The sequence below is a fragment of the Octopus bimaculoides genome, chromosome 12 (genome assembly GCF_046866305.1).
Source record: "Octopus bimaculoides isolate indiv1 chromosome 12, ASM4686630v1, whole genome shotgun sequence".
NCBI lineage: Eukaryota > Metazoa > Mollusca > Cephalopoda > Octopoda > Octopodidae > Octopus > Octopus bimaculoides.
Genome location: NC_142939.1, coordinates 67,507,298 through 67,531,602, shown reverse-complemented (window position 1 = coordinate 67,531,602; position 24,305 = coordinate 67,507,298). Strand labels below are relative to the sequence as shown.

Below are 24,305 nucleotides of genomic sequence, written 5' to 3'. Positions count from 1 at the left end.
AGACACAAGGCCAGAAATGTAGTGGGGAGTGGGGAAATAAATTAGATTTCCCCCCAATATTTGAGTGCTACAAAAGGCTAAGCACTAAAGGCAACAGCATTTTTGTTCAACTATCTAATGATTCTATCAATTCATGAAGAATACGAAAAATTGAAAAAGAAATACAAAATTATTTATTTTTGAAAGAAATCATGGCCCTCAAAACACCTAGCACCACCCCAGAGCAGCTCCTTCTGACACTTGCTGCCCTCTTGTGAGCCCACAACACCACTCTCAAGGGGATGCTACAGACTAATGTTAAGAACCAACTTCTCTACAACATTTCATTCAACCTTGCTAGAAATAAGGGTCACAATTACCCTGAAATCACATCCTATTGTCACGAAAGTAACAGAGGATATGTTAGATAAGGGCTAAAACAACGTGAAGCACATTGTAACGAGCAACGTAAAACAACAGCCAATACTCTGTCAATACCAGAGTATTGGAGACAATGCAAACCTTGAATCCATTATTGCAGAATGGAAAGATTCAGCTGGACTGCGCTTGAGCATCTTGATCAGGAATGACCTAGGGTTCAACACAACTGCTGATACAATTCTACAGCCTCAACCTCCCTTCCTTTCACTGCTCCTGACATCAAGCAATCAAGCTGGTGTCACATTTGGGTTGTTGTTGTAGAAACAACTCTAATAAAAGTAATCAGCTGAGGAGGGGGAGGGAGAGAGAGAGAGAGAGAGAGAGAGAGAGAAAGAGAGAGAGAGAGAGAAAGAGAGAGAGAGAAAGAGAGAGAGAGAAAGAGAGAGAGAGAGAGAAAGAGAGAGAGAGGGGAGCTTTTTTTTCTATGCTGAGAAACAGTCACAATGGAACTGCTTTCCCCTGAGGTGACCAGCTTCAGTAATCCGCATAATTAAAACAGACTACAATAACTAAATTAGATCTGTCACTCTAACTTATAGATTAGTTGGGGCATACAGTAAAAGAACAAAAAAAAAAAAAGAATATGCTTTTTACAGAGAGAGAGAGAGAGAGAGAGAGAGAGACACACAGAGAGAGGGAGAAATCCATCCCATTTGGATTTAATTATCATCTAAATAAACAAATGAGATTGCAATAATAATATTTGATTTAAAACATTTTGGTTCTGTTGTAAAAACTGAAGTTTAACAGCAGCAGCTGTAATACTACTACTAATACTAGTGGTGGTACCACTATTAGTAGCAGCAGCAGCAAACTTCAACAAGTCAATACTTCATCTCAGATATTGTAAGAAGCAAAAAAATTATAAACAAACAAGAATACAAATCAACCCTAATAAATTAGTTTTTTTTTTAATTCTGGCTACAAGTGTCAGTCTACAGGTAACACTGCAGAAGAAGCACTTCAGGCCTTTATAAAAGACTAATCTTCTTGAGTTGGCCCTTTTGTGTTAAAAAAAAAATGGAATCCCAAATTCTGGTGAATGGGGTAGAGCAAGATTTAATTGGCAGTTGTAAGAGTGCTGGATAGAATGTGTCAGTGGATCTGTGTTCAAATTCCATTGAGACCAACTACTCCTTTTGTCCCTCTGGTGTCAATAAGATGGAATACAGGGCAGTGGATTGTCAGAGCTGTGGGAGGGTCATGTGAGATTATCTTGTGGCAGTTGTTCTGGTTCTTTGTATTCTTACAGCAACATCTGTGACAACACCAGTGCCAAGCTGTTTTCAGCAAAGTTGGTGGCCATTCCCTTGGAAAAATACTGGTGGCATGGAGAGGAGAGACTGGCATGAATGGATGACTACTAGCGTTCCTCAAGCCTGCACATATAGGGGCAGATGTATGCTGAAACTTGACAAATGAGGTCAGGTAAAAATCTGTGAAGTAGTCTGTCACATCAACAATAGTTCATAGAAGAGTTTTGTTAAGTTTTAATTGATGGGAAAGGTAAATAATGGGTCAGGAGCTGTAGCCCTTCACCACGTACAGAAAGTGGTTCTATTTTTCACTTTGGTTGTGTAACACTTTACATTGTTTTTCTAAGAGGAATGGCAGCATTCTGAAAAGTTAGATTCTTCCTTCTCCTTATGATAACTGAAGATATTGAAATGGTCAGGAAATTATGTATATGAAATGAGATTTGCAATCATTTATTTTCACAGGATTTTAAATTATGTACATTCTGGGTTTTTTTCTTTTAAATCCCATAAAATTAGTTCCATTTTCTTTTAATATAAAATGCATCATCAATGTAAAGGTATTCATATTGAAAGGGTTAAGACAGAAGTTATTCCAGATGAAATGATGTAATAAAATGTGAGGATCTATTTCAGAAAAGCAAATATTTACTCTACCATTTACAAGTGCTGTGATGTAAAATCCCAACACACTGAGTCAGGTGACCCACTTTTCACTCCTAAAATGTAGCCCTTACCACTTCAGTTTATGCCACAAGTAGTACTATTTGGGAGATATTATTATATTAAACCCCCAGTTCCCTGCTCCTTTCAGCTGAAACATTGTACCTAATCAAAAACAAATCAATACAGTAATGTAGACAGAAAGTTAATATTTCACTACCAAACAGCAATGGTAGAGGCTGTTATCCTTCAATGTCAGTTACTACAATAAATATATTGTAATATTTTATTTATAAATCAGAGAGGGGGTAAGACTTGTGAGCAGAGCCTTTTTTGGGGCCTACTACATTAGGGAATCAGATAACAGCATGCCGACTCCCAATCTCAGCTATTTTATGTTATGTGAACAAAAGGTTCCCAAAGCTAGTCTTCTCTCTGTTTCTTTATAAATTTTTTATGTTATATTGTTGCTTGTGCAATTGTTTATACAGTAGAATATCTTTTCCTTCACTAACCACTCAACTGTGAAGTAGGAGTGGAACCCCTGTTAAATGGAACAAGCAAAATTATATGAACGTGCCTTAAGCAAATACACAAGAGCTAAAGTAAGACTTTCTCATCATCCTGTAATCTTCAGAGATTAGAGAAAGCTCCAATAAAAACTAATGATTGTCTTCAATTTTCTAAGATTTATTCCAGCCATAAATATGGCACTCTACTAGCCAATGCATGTAGCTATGTGTTCTAGAAATAGCTTCCAAATCTCCTTCAAACCATACACCGCTGATCATAGATCAGCTCAAAGAAGACTGACCTGTGACTAATCAACAGCTAACAATTATTACTTTATTTTAATTAAACACAGCATGCCAAGAAAAAAAGTTAGAAACTCAAGCCATTTTGGGTAAAAAAAAAAAAAGCATTTCAAGTGATGCCTCCAGATATTAAAGAGAACTGGTTGGTTCTGAGAATCTAAACTTAAAAAGCAGCAAAGTTCAGTTATAATATCCATCAGAAAGAAACAAAACTACAATCCTTATGTCTGGACTTGTAAATATACAGTTCAAAACCTCTATTTCTGGAAACTTCATAGCCAAAACTGCACCAGAATTGTCAAGTTTCTCACGCTTCATTGTAATAGAGTACATCTGTCAACTAGGTAGAAAGTAAATAGAGTACACTTGCTGACATGGTACACAACTCATCAACAATTACACTAAGACACTACTCAATCATTAGGTGACAGCAAACCGAATTCAACTTTCAATGGACTTTAAAGACATCCTAAGGGTCAAGTGGTTGTATTAAAACTGGACAATGGATTAAGTCTACAACCCAAGAACAAGAACAGTCCATTCAGTGGACTTCCACACAATTCCTGTCAACCAAATTCCATTTAGAAAGTTTTGTTTGACCTGAGGTTATGGCAAAGACATTTGACCTGAGGTTATGGCAAAGACATTTGGCCAAAGTGTCACGCTGAGGGTGAAGCAAAAGACATTTGGCCAAAGTGTCACGCTGAGGGTGAAGCAAAAGACATTTGGCCAAAGTGTCACGCTGAGGGTGAAGCAAAAGACATTTGGCCAAAGTGTCACGCTGAGAGTGAAGCAAAAGACATTTGGCCAAAGTGTCACGCTGAGGGTGAAGCAAAAGACATTTGGCCAAAGTGTCACGCTGAGGGTGAAGCAAAAGACATTTGGCCAAAGTGTCACGCTGAGGGTGAAGCAAAAGACATTTGGCCAAAGTGTCACGCTGAGGGTGAAGCAAAAGACATTTGGCCAAAGTGTCACGCTGAGAGTGAAGCAAAAGACATTTGGCCAAAGTGTCACGCTGAGGGTGAAGCAAAAGACATTTGGCCAAAGTGTCACGCTGAGGGTGAAGCAAAAGACATTTGGCCAAAGTGTCACGCTGAGGGTGAAGCAAAAGACATTTGGCCAAAGTGTCACGCTGAGGGTGAAGCAAAAGACATTTGGCCAAAGTGTCACGCTGAGAGTGAAGCAAAAGACATTTGGCCAAAGTGTCACGCTGAGGGTGAAGCAAAAGACATTTGATCAAGGTGCTGTGCTGTAGAACCAAACATGAAAACAGTGAAAGTGAAACTCTTAACTCCATAGCTATGCAAGAGTGTGAGTTTGAATTGAATATTAAGGACATTAAACTCTCTTTAATTGTTATTATTATTATTATAGTAACAAGCTGACAGAATCAATGCATCAAACCAAATGTTTAGTGGCATTTCTTCTGGTTCTTTATATTTGTGAGTCCAAATTATGCTGAGATCAACTTTGCCATTTGCCCTTTTAGAGTCAACAAAATAAAGTAGAAGTCAAGTGGTGGGGTTAATGTGATCAACGAGCAACCTTCCCCGAATTTTTCAGATCCTATGTAAAACACCATCATTATTACGACCCACTAGTTTAGGAAAGACTAGAATCACAAGCAATACTGCCCTTCCCCTTAAAAACACTATGGGGGGGGGGGGTCTGTTACAATAGCAGCATCCAAACTGTACAATTACAATAATTCTGATGAAAAAACAGCAGCAGCTGAGCTACATCAATGAACTGACGGCAACCTATAAATACACTCAGATGTTACATTTGGTAAAAGGACTGAGCAGAAACATTGATAGCCAGACAATCCTTTCCATCTAATCATATATTAACATCAAAAATAGAAAAATGAAGCTTTTACTTGAGCACAATTTATTAATCCATAAAATGTATTGATTAAACAGAATAAAAAGAATACAAGACAGAGAGAGATAAAGAAGAATTTATAATACATTTATCAGTTCTCTAGTAGTAGAAAATGGTGCTCTATATAGATATGATGATGTTAACTTCATTTTCTCTTAACTTACCACAATATTAGCAACAGCATGCAGAAGGGAATTAATTTGAACCAAGTTGGCTATCCAATTATCAAGCCTTGTTTTTTTGTTCAATGGACCATGCATAATAAGAGAATTCTTGTAATAATAGATCGGCATCTATTGCCATAGGATGCACAAACCAAATAGCTTCACTACAGATAAGAATCTTGTCTTAGGACAGAGAGAAAGAGAAAGACATTTTCCTAAGGAGAAAGACTATACTTGGTAGCTTTCTGTCTCAGGAATTGCAATAGAATCTAGACTTTAACTGTGCTAATTGATTCAATCAATAGGATTGCACCATCTACTTTACTCAACTTGGTTTGGATTCAGAAAAACATGAAGAATAAATGAAGCCTTGTTCAAAACAACCACTGAAATACTTATTAAATTCTAATCCATTAATTTCTTATAAATCTATGAATGTGTGTATGTATAAACACACATATATATGCATGTATAAACACATATGCATATGCAGCTATACATAATTATAAATTACACTCACTGCATACAAAATGATTACATTTTGCATGTGACTTCCTCTGAAGAATTCATCTACTTAACACCCAAGCTATAGATGGTATGTAAATAGAGAATGAAGCAATGCAACTTTATGAAAAATTATTCTTAACTCTTGTGACATTATATAATCAAGAGTAGAAAGATCTTACGTAAACCCTGTTAAACCACTTTTGTTTTTTGTTTTTTTAAAGGTTTTAACTCAGGAAATCCTTGCAAGGACAACTGAAGTTTATACACACACAAGATAGACACAAGTTTGTATGTGTACATATGTATGCATAAATGTGTTCATATACACAAAATAGATGCAATTTTATGCATATACATGTATATGCTTAAACATGTGCATTATATGTAAATGTACATATGAAAGTGTATATATGGACATCTACATGCAATAGTTACGTGTGTGCGTGTGTGCGTGCGTGCGTGCGTGTGTGTGTGTGTGTGTGTGTTTTTTCCCCGGTGGCTGAACAGAAGTAATTAAAAAGCAATTATGCTCCGTCTGTTAAAAACACCCAAAATTAAAGAAGTGTATGAAAGAAAAAACATTCCCTCAATTCAAGGAAGTGCACAAAAATTAAAATTTATTCTTGCCATTAACAAAATATACATTAAGAAATTCAGTGCAGATATGGCTGCGTGGTGAGCTTGCTCCCCAACCACATGGTTCCAGGTTCAGTCCCCCAGTGTGGCACATTGGGGAAGAGTCTTCTACTGTAGCCTTGGATCAACCAAAGCCTTGTGATTGCATTTGATAGACAGAAACTGAAAGAAACCTGCATGACAACCTGGGTTGGTGTGTTTACATCCCTGTACTGGAACTTAGTGGCTCAGCAAAAGTGCCCAATAGAATAAGTACCAGCCTTAATAAAATAAAAGTATTAGAGTCAATTCACTTGACTAAAAATTGTTCAAGGCAGTGCTCCAGCATGGCTGCAGTCTAATGACTGAAACAAGTAAAAGAGAAAAGGTAAACCCATCGTCATTTTGTCTGCCTTCAGTTTTTTTTTTCTTTCTTTTCGTTTCATCATAATGAAGCTGAACTCTTTGCTGAGAAAGGTTTAACAGACAACACGAGACAATTTACTGACGTTGTTATTTTTAGTGAAATTTCATGTTGCCTTGTGATTGCATTCACCAGTGTTGGCTCATATTCTAACAGTTTCACTAGAAAGAATTACATTGACATTCAGTCGAGTAAATCAACAATAAACAACAATTGTCGACTGAAAAGGACACATTATCATTTTATGTCTATTTAACTCGACACTGACTAAGGGACAATATGAAGTTCAATGAAAAAGTCACCAACTCTGGCTATTATCATTTACTGTTTGTAAAATATTTACTTTAATCTTGTCATTAAAAAAAAAAAAATAGACAAGAAGAAACTAACTTGGGAATAAAATATCTTATTTTCGTAAAATGTCACATCGGATGACAAATTTATTCACATAATTCAACAAATGAAAATACACACAACAAAATATGTTGTGCTAATAATGTAATTTCAAACACACACACACAGCCTGTAGGAAGCTTGTCCCTCACATACTGACTTCCTGTTCACATTTGAAACAAATCAACTGGACAGTGACTGCCCTCCACTTGTTATCCTTGGGGGTGTCTAAAATGACTATGGCTACACCAAGTGCACACCATCTCACAAGTTGTTAATGGAGAACAACCTAAGACGACTATGGACATTTTGACGCCTCTTCAAATTACCACATAAATACAAATTCTCAGCAGCAAAACAATGAACAAATATTTATTCACATAAACAGATAAATGGTTAGTCAGAGCTCTGAATTACAGGAAAGGCAACATGAAGTTTCACTAAAAATAACAATAAGAGAAAACTAAGAAATATTAAACAAAGCTAATTCAGTCTCCATGTCAAATAGTTCCCACACAACAACAAACAAACATAAAACATTAGAAATTGCCTTAACAACAACAACTTTTGACTTTATTTGCTATAAATAGAGAAAACAAATCAACCAGACATGTCAAAATTACTACAATAGAAGCAAAATCTCCTTCACATCACAACCTACCAAAGTGGGGTAACATACTGAATAATGTATAGGCTTGAATATTCAAAAAGGATAATCATGATTGTATTGTCTCTCAGATTTCCTTACAACTAAACAATAACAAATGTAAAATAAAACACACATAAACCCCAATAATCCAAAGACAGACAAGCACCTCCACCTAGCTAAGCCTGCATCCAGACATGTTTCTGAGTCTTTGCTCTTCATCATAAGGACACAGGAAATGTGTCAAGGCCGACAGAAAGCAGTGCAGCTTCCTAGGTCAAACCAACAGTAGTATTATTCCCTTCATGGGACTGTCAACATCAAGTTGACAGCATACAACTACTATTAGTTAATGTATTCCACTGCCTGAAGAAAAAACTGGATGGTCACTGCTTCAATTTTTCTTTCATCACATGTTAAACAAGTCAGTTGTAAAAGTTGGTGGTGTTTACTTCAAGATCAGCCAAGTATTTCTGTCATTGGCATTGGTGGTGGTAGTAGCAGCAGCATTTAGATCAGCTCTGATTTAATGTAATGTATGGCATGTAAAAAGCCAGTCAAATGACAAAAGAAGCACAGTACTGCTGTTGCAGATATACCATTCCTCTGCTCAATAAAGGACTATATTATTCATTATTTCACTGGATGCAGTGTGGAAGTCCAGGTTACACCTGCTAAAATTAGCAGTCAAAACTTTCTCAAAACATCCTATCTTAAAAGGCTAAGTTTATATTCAAACTAATCTACCAATGAAGGTTCTAGAGACATTCGGTGAGAGGAACGTTTCAGAGCAGGTTACATTAGGAATTTCTAGAACATTCTCCTAATTTGAAATAAAATGCAACTCAGTTTTTGTCTAAAAGACAATAAGTATTCACACAAAAACTCATGAAATCTCATTCAATGAATGCAAGTCCAGAGAAGATTCTCAAAAGAAAGCTTGTCTTACCTTGTCATTGTTCTCTGTGGTCCATATTCCCTGCTGAACAATCCCAAATTCCCCTTCTCCCAGTGTTTTATTACAGGAAATAGATTCTGGCGGTATAATTTGTTTTCCAAGTGGTCGAATATATGACACTGGGCGGGGCATCCGCTGTTCAGGAGGAGAAGGGCTCAGAGAACGGCCCATGGAAGCATCACTGGCCCGCAAAATGGCCTGAAAATTAAAGAAAAAAAATTTTAAAAAAAGAATATATAAGTTTCAAAATGCAATATTACACAATATTGATTTCAGTTCTATGATAACATGTTAGTATTAATTAAATCAATATTCACTGAGTTTTTAAGAGATAACTTCTGAAGTTAAAAACAATTACAAATCAATAATTATGGTGAAACATAATTGAATTTTGCTGGTTAAAATAATTGTTTAATTGGGAAGGAAAAATACTGGACAACAGAAGTATTTCATCTCCCTCTCTCTCAAAAATACTCATATTTCATTTCTTTTTCAGTTTTGGTCAGAAAACATTCTAAGAAATGATTGAAATTGTTCAAATGTTAATGAATGTTGGCAACCTGGACAAGCCATTAAGACAATAATAAACAACAATTAAGAGATCAATCAGACAGCTACATGTTCAATAACTTTACAGAGTGAAAGTAGTCTGAAGAACTATTGAGACAATTCTAAAGATAAGCCAAACAGTTGACCAAACTGCTTACTCAGAGTCATTGTTATTATTATTATTATTATTAATAATAATAATTTGGTAAAATAAGTACCAGTTGAGTACTAGGTTGATGTAATCGACCTACCCCTTCTCCCAAAATTTCAGGCCTTGTACCTCTATAGTAGGCAGGATTATAAATTTTTTCATCAACCCCAGACATTCATGGGACTATTTCTGTAACAGATAAGGTAAATCTTATTAGGAACAAAGTGCTAATAATATAATTACCCAAAACCTTAATAATGCTATAGCACCTCCTTTTTCTCCTTTTTGCTTTTGCATATCCATCCGAAGGAAAAGGCAGATCTATCAAGGATCCCTGATTGAGCAGATCTATAAAGGATCCTGCCGTGATCATCCCATTTTTTAATACTGCATTAGCCAATGTAATTTCTACCATCTTTTTTAAGACAGTCCGGTGTGATTTTAAGAGTGGTCTGCCTGACTGGCTCCTGTGCCACATAAAAAGCACCATCCGAACATGGCCAATGCCTGTACCCCCTGACTGGCTCCCATACTGGTGGCATGTAAAAAGCACTATCCAAACGCGATCAATGCCAGACCCACCTGGCTGGCCCCCGTGCCAGTGGCAGGTAAAAAGCACTACCCAAACATGATCAATGCCAGACCCACCTGGCTGGCTCCTGTGCCGGTGGCAGGTGAAAAACACCCACGTTAAGAAGGGCATCCAGCTGTAGAAACATTGCCAGATCAGATTGGTGCCTGGTGTAGCTACTGGCTCTCTAGGCCTCAACCAGACCATCCAACCCATGCCAGCATGGAAAACGGATGTTAAACAATGATGATTAGTCAATGTGATTTTTACCATCTTTTTTAAGACAGTCAGGTGTGATTTTAAGAGAAATCTGGCTGCTATTTCTAGCAGTTACCATTTCTACACAGTTGATAGCTGGTTCCACTTGTGACCCGCTAGGTTGAGAATTACTATCATCAACACCAGAGGGAAAGATAAAAGAACAAATGAAAGAATATTTGAAGTCTAAAGTAAGAACTGTTAAAGATATCAAATTTATTGGTGAAGGAACTTAAGACAAGACAGACAGACAGACAGACATTGGTGAGGAGAGTGACAACAAGGAAATGGAAGAGGCTGTTGTTGAATAAAGATAAATGGAACAGACTTGCTGCACTGAGTCAATTTGGTACAGAAGCAATAATAACCATAGAAAGCATGTGAAGAAAACTATCAAACCCCCATCTGGTGTTTATCACAAACTAACAACAGTTATTGGATAATATTACTATTAAATACTGGGGGATAACCTTTACCATTGTCAATGTTAGAAGGTAAGAGAAATGCAATTAGAAGAACTAACATCAACAAAACTGAAACCAATATAAAATGTGGTGGAAATAGAATTTTAAAAAGTGTTTTGGAATGTATCCAAGTAGTGAGACAATCACATAAATAGCAGGTGAGACTTACAATAGTGGTGTCACACCTGAGACAGTGCTGCTACGGCTACACACACACACACACACACACACACATTGTTAGGCCACATACAGAAAATGGCTACTCAGCTGATTGGCATACAGTCAATCACAAACCTGCTGCCTACTCTCTATTCTCTCTACCACTACTACAATGGCCTCTACTCCCTGTAGTTAACCGGTCTCCTACCACATCTACTTCGACACTCTCAGTTCATTTGTATTTCCTCTTCCCCCATATTGTGTCCTCCAGTGCCCCACCCAAGGTCCTGCACTAACTGCTCCACACAGTCCTTTCTCCCCCGGAATATTAGCTCTCAGTGTTTCGATTTCTGCAAGCAGCTTTCCTGCAACTGTTCAAGAGTAACATCAACTATGTCCATCTCAGCAGTCTCAGAGAGCCCCTGGAGAGCATGGGGCATAGAGTCCTTCATCCAGCTCTTGGAGGGCTTATAGTGACAAACACTTCCTCAAACCAAAATAATAAAAAAGAATTATTGGTTAATTCAAGGGTTTCCAGTATTTATTAATGAAATGTTAAAACCAGGCATGAAGCTTTCAGCCAGAAATTCTAGGGTGGGAGAAGAGCCAGATATCAACCCCAGAAGGATGAAAAACTAAGTCCACTTTGGCTGAATCTGATCCCATAACATCAAGGGCTATAAACTAAGTTCAGCATCACTAATGATCTAGGGAATTGTAACTTTGAGAGGCATTATATTAGTCAAGGTTTAATAGCGCTTGTAGAACATCTGTAACAGAACACTTTGCAACAAAGCCTTCTTGGGTGCAGGGTGGGTGGGGACAGGGAACATATATAGTCGTTGTTCTCCATTTGTGTAGTTGTTTACAGTCAGAGGTGAATAAAACATTGTTCTCACTAAAATGAGAACAAGTTTCAAGTTTCTTACAAGACTTCAATCTGATAATAATGACAAAACAGAAGTTGAGAAAAGAGGAAGAAACTAGTAACGTGATTACCAGATGTGTGTGTATGTGAGTTAAACTTGGCCTTCATTTAACAGAACGTGCCAAAGGAATTGTGTATAGGATGTAAAAAAAGAACAAAAAAAAACAAACAAACATATATAGCATTGCTTAGATTAAATCTTGTTTTTATCTTCACAAACTCTGAATCAGTATAGTATCCTACCATCTTCAGGTGTTATTTTTTCAAATTCTTCCCTCTCCCTCTCCCTCTCCCTCTCTCTCTCTCTCTCTCTCACACACACACACACACACACACACACAAGTATATATTTGTTACAGTTAATATTCAAATAGAGAAACAAAAACCAAGTTTGCCACTGAAAGCCCAACCCAATCAATACATAATCATTCAGTAGTTACTCAGTTAGCCAATTATGATGGATCAATATTTGCTAATCCATATCAAGAATTACAAAAAAATATAAAATCTCTTAAAAAATAGCATGAAAGCTTAAAATAGACACCACTGCTCCAATATGACCAAACTAAAGATTTTGGTGACAACCAACTAACAATTTCTTTAATGAGATGTAAAAAAAAAGAAAAATAGATGTACTCATTTGTTTCATATGGAAATGTAAATAATGAATTCCAACTTTAATCAATTATTAATAAACCACAGACCCAGGAATTCTTCAAACAACTCAGTCATTTCAATAGTAATGTCTGACAACACTAGCGCTACACATACCAATTACCATAATAATTACAATAATTTTAAAAAGAACCAAATTTGATATTCTATCATTAGAATGCTGATGTCACGTATTTGTACAAAAGTTTGATCTTACTTTCTTATTCTAAGATCAATACAAGGATGAATATTTTGATTGCTGGAATTACACAGCAATGCCTTGAATATATTTCAAGTCCAATCTCATTAGCAATGGACCGATGAAGATGCTTTCCTAAAGCAGGAGGACAATCCTGGTAACATCCCAATGTGGTTCATGGCAGTTCTACAAATGATAACGTTGCTTTCAGGCCTTCAAAATATTTACCAAATTTATTCCAAGTTATTCCTATATGAAATATGTCCTTATTATATTTTCTCACTGTTTGCCATGTAAAACAAAATTCAATGAACATGAAACCCAATATACCATAACAAGTTATAATTTATAGCTCGTGCTTTCAATTCAGGGGGTAACTTATCAATAGAAGCTCTCAAGTTAAACAGTTGTATTTCTGGTTGATGTAATGCCAAAGTGATAACTTGTTTTTGTTTTCCTCAAATAGTTTAAAAATCACTAAAGACAGGAATGTCAACAAAAAAAATGTTCACAACACAAAGTAAACTAACATTATTTACATTCGACAGATATTTGTCCTCATCTTGTTTGTTGTTAACACAACATTTTCGCTGATATACCCTCCCACCTTCATCAGATGTCTTGGGGAAATTTCGAACCTGGGTTCTCATTCCTAAGGTATTTTTCGATATTATCATTATTATTATTATCATTATTATTATTATTGTTGTTATTATTATTATTCAGGTCACTGCTTGGAATCAAACTCGGAATCTTGGGGTTAAGAGTGTAGGCTACTAACCCCAAGATTCCGAGTTCGATACCAAGCAGTGACCTAAACAATAACAATAATATCAAAAAATACCTTAGAAATGTGAACCCAGGTTCGAAATTTCCCCCAAGACACCTGAAGAAGGCTGGAGAGTATATCAGCCGAAACGTTGTGTTAACAACAAACAAGATGAAGACAAACATCCATAATGCTCATAATTCCTCATCTCTTAAATATAGAACTGTAAAGTAAACTAACTTGGAAGGAAAATAATTTTTCTGGGTTTTTAAATTATGAACCAAAACAAATTTTTTCAATTTTTTTTTTTTTTTATCACCTGAAATATGTTGAGTACAGAAAATAAAAATTATAAAGAAAAACTAGTGTACAATACCAGAGTTTTATTGGTTCCTACACTTGCAATAGCCATTTTTGGAAGCTGATAAATATTGATGTTAATGTAGTTGATATATTTCAGTAAAAACCCAACAACCACTGGTTTACAAGACAAGACTCTTTATGTGAGACGACTGATCTAAAGGAAGAAGAAATTTTCAACAGAAAGCTTCCTGCTTATCAACTTCACCTTTTCCCCCACCCCCTACACCACATATTTCAATAATGTGCATCAATGAAGGGTTTCTCTGACCCTCATTCTTCTGCCAACTTCGGCGTATTTCATACATCTCTCTCTCTCTCTCTCTCTCACACACACACACACACACATTGTTCCTTTTCTGGCTTAACAATCCAGTCACTGTTGTAACTAACCAAACATTCCTATGCAGAAGACTAGCACGTAACCAGCATCTAAAAACATATCAAGAAAACACAGCCCACAGCTGCTTAGAAGTATCACCCAGCTGAAATCTTCTTCACTTACACAAATGCTAGACTTTACAACATCAGATTTACCTTTCTTAGAGACCATTTATTATTTATAACGGTGAAGACTCTCCAAAGGAAAATACATCAGACCTGAAAGTTCCTCAACCACAAACCATAGATATGCACTGCTTGCTCCCACAAACTGCCCATCACTTTCTAAAGCAACAACAACAATGAATTTCAAAACATTGTCCACTGGCTCAGTGATATTCTAGTAAATTCCAGTTTCTCTTCTGCCAATAAATGATTTAGAAGGGTTGAGTCAACTGATTACTTATTTCAGTTGGTTCTAATTGATTATTTTCCTCTTCCTCCTCCTCCACAAATGTGTGGCTTTCTGCCAAACTTAGAAACCATTATTACATTAATGAATTAATGGCTGAGTATTTGAGAGAGAGAGAGAGAGAGAGAGAGAGAAAGAGAGAAAGTTAGAGGAGTTATTAGAGCATCAGATGAAATGCCAAGCAGAATTACTTGCAGCTCTTGCCTTCCGGTGTTGGACGATAAGCTAAGTGTATCATAAAGTCCCACATGGCCCATGGTAGAATAAGATATACAATACCATGGGTATGACATCAATTTATCAAGTGTGCCTGCTCACAGATGCCTTGGTCCCTATTCCCAACATCTAGGTGAACCACCAAATGCAGAACTGTCCTCAGAAGAAAATAACATCCTCAGTGGATTTGAACTTTCAAACTAAAAGCAAATAACCCAATATTTTAGTCACTCAGCTATATCTGAGATGATGATAATCTTATCTGCAGTTTTCATCTCATTTTCAAGTGGCCCATGGTTGGATTTCAGCTCAGCATTGACCAATTATACAACATCCCTACAGATTAGAGCAAGGAACTAATATTAAGACTTTATGCTACCTATTTACAAAAGTTAAGTGCCTTGCTAGGAAAATGAGAAAGCATTATTAGTCATCCACTTTTAGTCACTGCCACCCCATCATCTTGTATTCTACTTCAGCCATGTTTAATGATAATAATAATATTACTTCATGTATGAAAACCTTCTGACACCCACTTACATGAAGTAACAAATAGAGAGGAATTCATTTTAAATGAATTACCAACAGCCAAGAACCAATTAACAATATTTATAATACAATGTTCTTTAATAGGTTGCTGCTTTTGTTTGTGATGTTTATAATATTTTATTCTAACTTTCATAAATCTTTATTACATGGCTACAAACTCTACACAAAAGCCAATTAATAGTAAAAAATAATTGCACACGAGTTTAAGAATTTCAGTTGAACAGTCTATGTTAAAACTTTGACAAAACAGGTTGAAGAAAGCACCACTGTTTGTTCCACTGTCCTAGTGAAAAACTGAACAGGAAAGCATTCATGACATACTTTCAAAACAATGACTTTAATCATTTCAAGAATGCTCTGTGATTGTTGCTGTTAAGTAAAAATATTACTGAATGAACACTAACATTCCTCCTTACATTCCTCATAACTATCACTTGTCATTGGACATTACAAGAGACAGACAAGGACTTGTCTATTTCAGCTTTGTCCAACCAAGTTGGGGAGGATAGAAACTGAATAGGCACAGACTGACTTGAAATTTACATTTTTTTTTCAATCAAACTTTAATGAGAATAAAACTCCTACTTCTATGACATGTTATCCATCTCAATAAGTATGTACCAAACTTATCAAATGGCTCTTGTTTTTCAAAAAAATATTTACTATTTACAATAAGCCCTTCTGGCTAGTAAGTCACAAATTACTGGAATTCTAATTCAGTTTCTAAAAGAACCATTTCAGAAGCACACATAGGGTAAACACTGTCCGTTTTTATCTTCAGCTTCTACTAGTAACTTCAAAAACTAAATGCCTATTTGTATTTGTTTAATTGATAGTTATCTCAAGAATTCCAAACCACTTTTTAGTTGGTCTCATCATTAAGCTAGGAAACTGAATAGACAGACCATTGAAAGAAGATAAGAAAATCAACAGTGGAGCCATTGCCGCAATGAAATGTTATTTAGCCTTATTTTTATTCATGTTCCAATTCCATGATCCAGCAAGCTCAAACTTTAGACATTCCATCAAATCAAAAACTCACAGGCAACAAATCTCAGAAATAACAATTTTTTCAATATTAATATAACTACCGTTGCCAGTGAATACAAGACATCACATGTCATAGCTGTGAGTGAGTGTCACTGTCGTGCAAGCAGTGTCATTTATTGCCAATGTCCTATGAAAATCTAGAGGGGGTGGAGGGATATTACCTTGCTTGGAAACAGGTAAAGGTTGGAGACGGGAAGGTCATCCAACCTTATGTCTCAACAAATTCCAACTGGTCCATGTTAATATAATGATGATAATTATCAATCATTTGGAATAAAACTAACAATGAATAATTAAGAGATTTTCAATATCTCAAGATCTGTGACTAACTTCAGTAAATTACTCAATAGGACAAATTAAAAACTCAACATTATTACTTTTCATATGATTTGGCATTGTCTTGTACAGAAGAATAGCTCAAAATTTAAACAATTTTCTTATATACATGTAAAAATACCCTGTATTGTTTGGAGGGGGGTAGTTGTTTATGCTTTACTCAAAGGCAATAGCATTGAGTGCAGTGAAACAGCAACATATAACAGGATCAAAACCAAAATGAGAATATCTGAAATAAACTCAACTGCTCTCACAAACAAGAAAACTAAAAATGAACCCAACTGCTCTAAAAAATTAAGTAAAAAAAACAGAAAAATAATCCAGAATCCTTGTCCAGTACCAAATCAATCCTCAAATCTAATCAGTTCATGCCAGTCACAAGGCCAAACAACCTTGAAAGTTTCATCTGAATCCATCCAGCAGTTCTTGAGATATCTTGTCCACAGACAAACAAATAAACATGACTGAAAACAATATCTCCAAATCTAAATAGACTCAACTCCGACTGTATCAACCGTTTCCTACTTATCTTTATAAAGTAAACCTGCCAATCAGAAAAAAATATTTATCCATAACAGCAATTCTTTTTATAGGAGAATCCAATACTTCACACCAAACCAACATCATACTTATTTAGGTAACATCATTAAAGCTCGTTGGCCATCTAAACAAGCTCAACAGGATAAATAAAATAATCCTTGCCTTCAACAAATCTTTATTCACATGTTCTCAATGTGCAATTATTTTACTTTCCTTTACTCCTGGTGGATTGGAGGGAGCTGGCTCATGTGTTCAATATATAAGTGAGACCTCTGTCTATATAAATATGCTTTATGTGTTGCCAAGTATAATAAAAAGTATGTAAGAGCTCTCTATACGTAGAAACATGTTTTGTGTACAGCATATATATATATTTGTTAAACTTTTATGCGACAGGTACTTATTTTACAACTGCAGAAGATTAAATGGAAATGTTAACCTCTACAATATTCAGACTCTGAAAACAAAAGATACACAGCTAAAGGTTACAAAATATTATTGACAGCCACTTTGCCAATTTCTAGAACAATTAGAATCTGAAACACTGAATGAAAGTTTTGAAAAGCATTATAAGTTGCTAACAAAAAGCATCATAGGTTGCTAACAATGGTTACAGTGACACAAAACCTATTTTATTATATATGAGGTTTGATTATTTCCCATTGATCACAGCATCCAACTAAATTATTTACTTCAATCAGAGATGACTGATTTATTGATCAAACTACTAAGCTCAATCAATCAATTTTATTGAAAGGACAACAGTTTGATCAATCTTTTATCACAGCCCTATTACAAAACATTAAATACTGACAGATGAGAATTATCCTTGGTAAACATTAATGAAACTTCTTCAATACAAGGTAAGTAATAATGGCCTGCATCACTAATTTATAAAATACTACCAATTAGAGTTCCAGAGCCTAAAAGTTTAAATTTTCATCCCTCATAGTAACTGAATTTATTGAATTAGTTTAACTTTTAAATAAACACATCAAATACAATCTATTGCATGCAGCTAATGTTATCAAATTAACAATGGAGCCACTGTATGGTCATTCAACCTGCTTGAAATAACAGCCAACTCACCCTCAAGTCACATTTTACCTTCTAATGAAAACAAAAAGGCCACATTGGCTGATATGGTCCTATATGCTTCAGGAAAGAGAGGGACAGGCATGGCTGGACTGCATCTGAACTAAAGGCATTCACAGTCGAAGCTGACCCATGGCTAAACAATACCAACAGCTAATCCAATGGGATTTAAAACATGGCTAACTCCAGGACACACCAAAACCATTTTCAATATTAAACTAACATAGGGGATGAAAATATTTATTCAGTGAATGTGGGCCCTGGTTAACCTCCCCCAACATAATGAAATATCAGGTTTACGGCCATCACCTTATCTTACACACAACAACAACTGACACGGCTGTCGGCCTACTTCAGGGCTGCAGAGGCTTTTTAAAGAAAAAAAAATCTACAAAATCCGGATACATTTCAAGAAAATATATAAAACAAGAACTATCAGCTCCCTTAATAGTTCCTCATTTTTAATTCCATATCAAATAACTTCACACAGATAGCAAGATAGAGGCCTGTTTATTTTAATTGACCAATATTTAGAAATTAAAACAAAAAAAAATTAAGTTAATGATTACAAATAGGCTTCCAGTAGTCGGTTTACAGAAGAAATGTTCCATGTTGCATGATATTTGAGTCGCAGAGATTCCTATCAACAGACCAAACATAAATAAACTAGCATGGAAAAAAGCCATAAACCAGAACAGGCTAAAAATAAGTTCTTGGAGTACAATTTTTTAAAGATCTGTGCACCACCACCATCTATTCAAGATTACTACTACCAAAAAACGAAAATCATGTGTGCTTAAATTTACGAAATAATTAAAATTATCGACTTCATTATTATCATTACTGGTGGGTGGGTGGTTGAATACCGAAACAGTCAGCAGAAGTGAGGAGAAATTTAAAAATAATACGAGTATTGCTGTTGAGTAATCCTGTCATTGCAATGTGCTTGAAGATATAACTAAGAAAGTAGGGGGTTGATTAGGAACCAAATATGTCAGATATCTTAAGATTTTGGGGTCAGACATATAATCAGCTGTTTACAGACAGGATACAGCAGCAACATTTCTAGAATGTGAAGGATTCTTGTTTTACAAGAGAGTAGACCCCAAAATTAGCCACACTATCAACAGATACTGGTGTGATACAGGGAAAAGTTTAAAACAGAACATAATCGTTATTAATTGATTAACTTCACTCATGAAATGGTGGTACAAGACATCCATCCGTCTAGTTGACCTCAACAGGGATAAATTCACGATTTTAATCAAACATGCACACAAAAAAAAACAAGGACTGCTTTAATAGGATTTTTTTTTTTTTTAAATAGATTTTAAAAATGCAAAAGTAATTAGGATTATTTTCCTGCTTGTGAAGATAAGCCAAGATAAACCCAGAACTATTTCATTATCATGTTTCTTTAAAAATAATTGCCAATATATGGTAAATGACCAAAGTATAGTAGACGTAGTGAGACAAGAATGCAAACAAGATATGAATTTATCTAAACAGTATTAGCAAAAACAAATGTTTCTAACTTTAATTTGCTGATCTGCCTTTAAGAAAGCCAGTTGTTATGAAAGGCAGCAATATGGCCTGGCCCCACTAACAGAGGAGGAGGAGGCAGAGGAAGAAGTTAATGGAATTTCCTGTCAGTCACCTAGTTTGATATGAAAAAACACTGGTTGTTATATAGTCAGTGTGCAGCAAGAGGAGAAATAGGAAATAGCACACAAGCCACAACAGTAAAGTGGTGTGGTTAGGAGAGGAGGGCGGTGGAGAGGGCAGTCATGCTGGTGACCGAAGTGGAGGGCTCACTTAACTATACACCATGTCATTACATCAGTCTCAGACAACTTATTACACTGGCAAGTCACACACACACACACACACACACACACACACACACTAAGCATTACTAAATCTAAACTGGCAAACAGTGAACCTTTATGTGATTGCTCAACCAGCTAAAAATAGCAGCCAAATCTCCTTCATAGTGTATTCCACCAGTTTAAAAAGTTTGTGGAATATAATTATAAGCAGGATGGCCCCTGGTGCATCATGGCTGGCCTGAGATTCACTTTTTGTATTAATTTCAGTTGAAATACACTATGCACCACTGGGAATCAAACACACGATTTATAATTGTAAACCGAATATCCTAACAAGTGTTGGTATGGAAAAGGTTAATCAATGACCACACTAAGTTAAATGGTTTAATCAATGTCCACAAACTAAGCAGCCAAACAAGATAAACAATTCTCAAGATATAATATCAAGCGAACATTCAATTTCTACAGAACTGCCTGTAAAAAAAAAAAAAAAATTTAAAAAAAAAAAAATCATAGTACATTTTTTTTTTATAGATCCCATTTCCAAGTATAAACTGTCACCAGTAGCAACATTAACCCTCATCTCCTGAAAATTCATAAAATATAAGTCATCAAAAAATAGTTTTCTTCTTCCAAAAGAAGAAGAGAAAAAAAAAAGAATTCTATGATAAACCAAATTACTGATGTTAATAAGAGAATGATCCAACTGGTATGAAAGACCCAAATTGTCCAACGAATTGAAATTTAGTGGTGCTGCACACAAACACAACATATAGACCAAGTTTGTGTCACAAACAAAACATGATGAAAGAACAAAACAAACACACACAAACATGTCCATCACCCCCCCCCCTCTAAGTAAATAACAACTGAAGGAATGCCAGAATATCTTCTGTCCTCATCAGATCGACCACAATCTCTACAATACATGTTTACACAGACAGTAACATCTGTGCTTAGAATAACAAACCTGAAAAGACAACCAACAAAACAAAAAAAGGGAAGGATTACGTTTCTACAAGACATCACCTGTCTTAACCCTTTCGCAATCAGATTACCTTAGCTTATTTAATGCTTATTTAGTTGCATGTTTTGAATTAATCACTCAGTATCTTGTGGCTTTGAAATTTCAATGATGTGATATTTTTAGAATGGCATTGTAGGGTAAGTATGAAAGGCCAGATCTAATCAGTTTGAACTTAAAACAGGCAGAATATGACTGGTTTAAATGCTAAAGAATTAAAATAGATTCTAAAATGACAAAATCTTTAAACAAAACAAAAAAAAAGGGAATTATTGTCAACTCTCAAAACCATGGTTAAGGCCTCTGGACAGATTTCTTAGTAACAGGAATAACAGATAAATACTATAAATATCAGGATAGTCCCCGGTCCCACCCACCCACCCCCAACTACAGCTGGCACCAAAAGTGACTTAACTTTATTCAATAAATCAACTATTTCAAGGGATTCAAAAAGTTAAGCTGATTATGAAGTTTGTGTTTGAGTCATACATCAATAATCTCGTGGCAGCAGTTTAAAAGAATTTACACCAACTTGCTCTTTGCAAACACATAATTACATAGAATAAAGATAACTAATTATTAGTTAGGGCTGTTCACATTAGCTAGGCAGCAGGATTGAACAGGGGACACCGAATATTTATTATATATTTCTAGTTCAAAACCAAGAAGAATGTTACCAGAGTTTGGCTTGTGAGAAAGTTGATTTATGAATAGTGAGGTGGTGGAGTTGGGGATGGGGGGGCGACTAGTGAATTAGTTGAGTCATCAGGAATGTAATGTATAATACACTTTAATAATCCATTACATTATCAAGTGTACAGCTGAATGGTAGCAGAGTTGTTAAAGTTGTTCCAAATCGTGTACACATGGATCTATGCGGCAAGTGACACCTAGCTTTAAAACCTTTCTTCTATTGTATTAAGTGAGTGAAAATATAGGTTGGCAGATCCAGCTAACCCTTACAACAATTTTAAAATAAAGATTGGGTGGGGGCATTGCAAGAATGACCAAAGTGTTGCCAACTATGGCCCAAAAGAGTGTCCTAATCACCATTACCTTACAGAAAATAAACTAAGATATTAACGAAATAACTTTAAGGAAGAAACAATCAACAAAGAGAACAAGACAAATGACATAAGAAATAATGATGACTTCCACCATGACAATGGTCAAGATGGTCATAATATTCAAGAGTGATGATGATGATGATGATGATGATGGTAGCTAAACTTGACACAATTTGTGGGAAGAGTGATTGTATAGACACCAATATAATAATGGAATGTCTTTTACCATCAACTACCCTCCACTCTCAGAGGTATAACTTGAATTCAGAATGTAGAAGAATGAAGATCAATACGTTTGTTGTGTGTGGCTACAAAGTTAAGTTCACTTCCTAACCACATGGTTTCAGGTTCAATCCTACTGTGTAACACTTTGGACAACCTCAGAACAGCCAGAACCTTGTGAGTGGAATTATAAGACAGACAACTCAAAAGAGCCCATGGTGTGTGTGTGTGTGTATGCTTAGGTTTCCTTCTCTTGATATTGCATGTCAGTTGTAAATGAGCCTTTCTATCATACTGATGGTGTCTATTCCCAGTCCTCCACAGAGAAAAATATTACTTTGCTTGAAAATAGGTGAGGGTAACAACAGGAAGGGCGTCCTACTATAGGAAATCTATCTCAAATTCTGTCTGCACACATGGAAAAGTGGGTGATAAACCAATAATGATATATTAAGAAAGCAACCAAACTCATTATTCTATATCATTACTCAGTTCAATGTGCCTCCCTGCAACCTTTTTAAAGAAGTCACAGCTACCACAGCATTCAAGCAACAAACCACTCCTTCAGGGCTGACTTTAGCAGATTTCCTGTTGACTGATGCGGGTTTAGCAAAAAAAAAAAAAAAAAAAAAAAAAAAATCACTGACCCTACCTACCTACAGTTATACGTGTGAAAGTCATTAGCCTTGATGTCTTCTCATTGAAATTTAATACCAAAAACAGTCAGACTTGACCCTTTTGCAGAGAGTGCAGGTATGACCAAATGATCAAGTTCCTGGTCGCATCCCATTCTATGGCAGCTTAGATAAGTGTTTCCTACAAATGCTTTAGGTTGATCCAAGTCTGTTTGTAAGTGAAATTAGGCAAGCAATTAGCTATGCTTCAATGGGACAGACTCTAATGCGTTACCATTTCTCTCCCACAAGTATTGGAAACAAAGTCAGGAGTACTACAACTCTTCCTCCTTTGACTTAAACCATAATTTCTAAAAATCAAACCTGAACCTTCAGCCACCTCTCAGAAAGGGTTAAAACTATTTCTGAGAGAAAAATCCCAGTTCTAACCATTGTTAAATTGTATACACTGACTTATCCTGCAAGGCCTAAGATTCAGAAGGGAAAGAGAAATGTGACTGTGTGGTGTTCATGGTTTCCTGAAAGACAACAGAAATAACAGTAAAATTAAGTGACAACAAACGGGCATCAAAATTAGATGTCAACATAGTGTTTCACATTTTCTCACCAACCAGGCAAGTCATTTGGTTGATAAGAGTTGGGAACTAGTTTCACTTTGTAAAAACTAAATCACTGAACGGCTTTTACCAACACAGGTCATCATTAGGAATCTTAATTCTACTGTTTCACTTTAATAAATACACCTAAGCATTTAAATTGATTCCACTCTTCAGAAATTCATGGCAGTATTCTAGGCATTGCAGACCAGCTGGGATTGAAAGTAAGATGCCAACATCATGTAGGAATTGCTTCTAAGAATATTAAAGAAAAAAAAGAGAGAGAGAGAAAGCTTGACAGAAGAAATGTCAGTTGTGAATGCAGAATAAAGATGGGAGTAATGGAACCCAGGTAAAACTCAATATACAAAGTTACAACTGAAAGTATTTTAAATGATCCCTTACCCTTTCAACAATTGTGTAACCACTGAATGCCTGGTTAGTAAATTAACTTACACCTAGGGTACTCTCTTAATAGATATTCCAGAAGCCCTACCCTCCGCAGGGGCAATTTCACTGCAGCTTTCAGATAAAACAAATGTAAGA

At 35.8% G+C, this 24,305-nt stretch overlaps 1 protein-coding gene across 12 annotated transcripts in view; it reads right to left on the bottom strand.

Annotated features, from left to right (window-relative positions):
- Window positions 1-24,305, bottom strand: part of LOC106884484 (uncharacterized) — a 249,654-nt gene that overhangs the window by 49,329 nt on the left and 176,020 nt on the right. For 11 of the 12 annotated variants that reach the window (XR_016243894.1, XM_089361253.1, XM_089361260.1 and 8 more), the window contains one exon: window positions 8,737-8,943. Coding sequence is in view for 11 of the 12 variants with exons in the window: in XM_089361253.1 (XP_089217379.1) it covers window positions 8,737-8,943 (207 nt within the window). In the remaining variant the exon portion in view is untranslated. Of the gene's footprint in view, window positions 1-8,736; window positions 8,944-13,823; window positions 14,052-24,305 lie in introns of those variants that run through there. The other variant, XM_089361262.1, reaches the window with a different exon arrangement.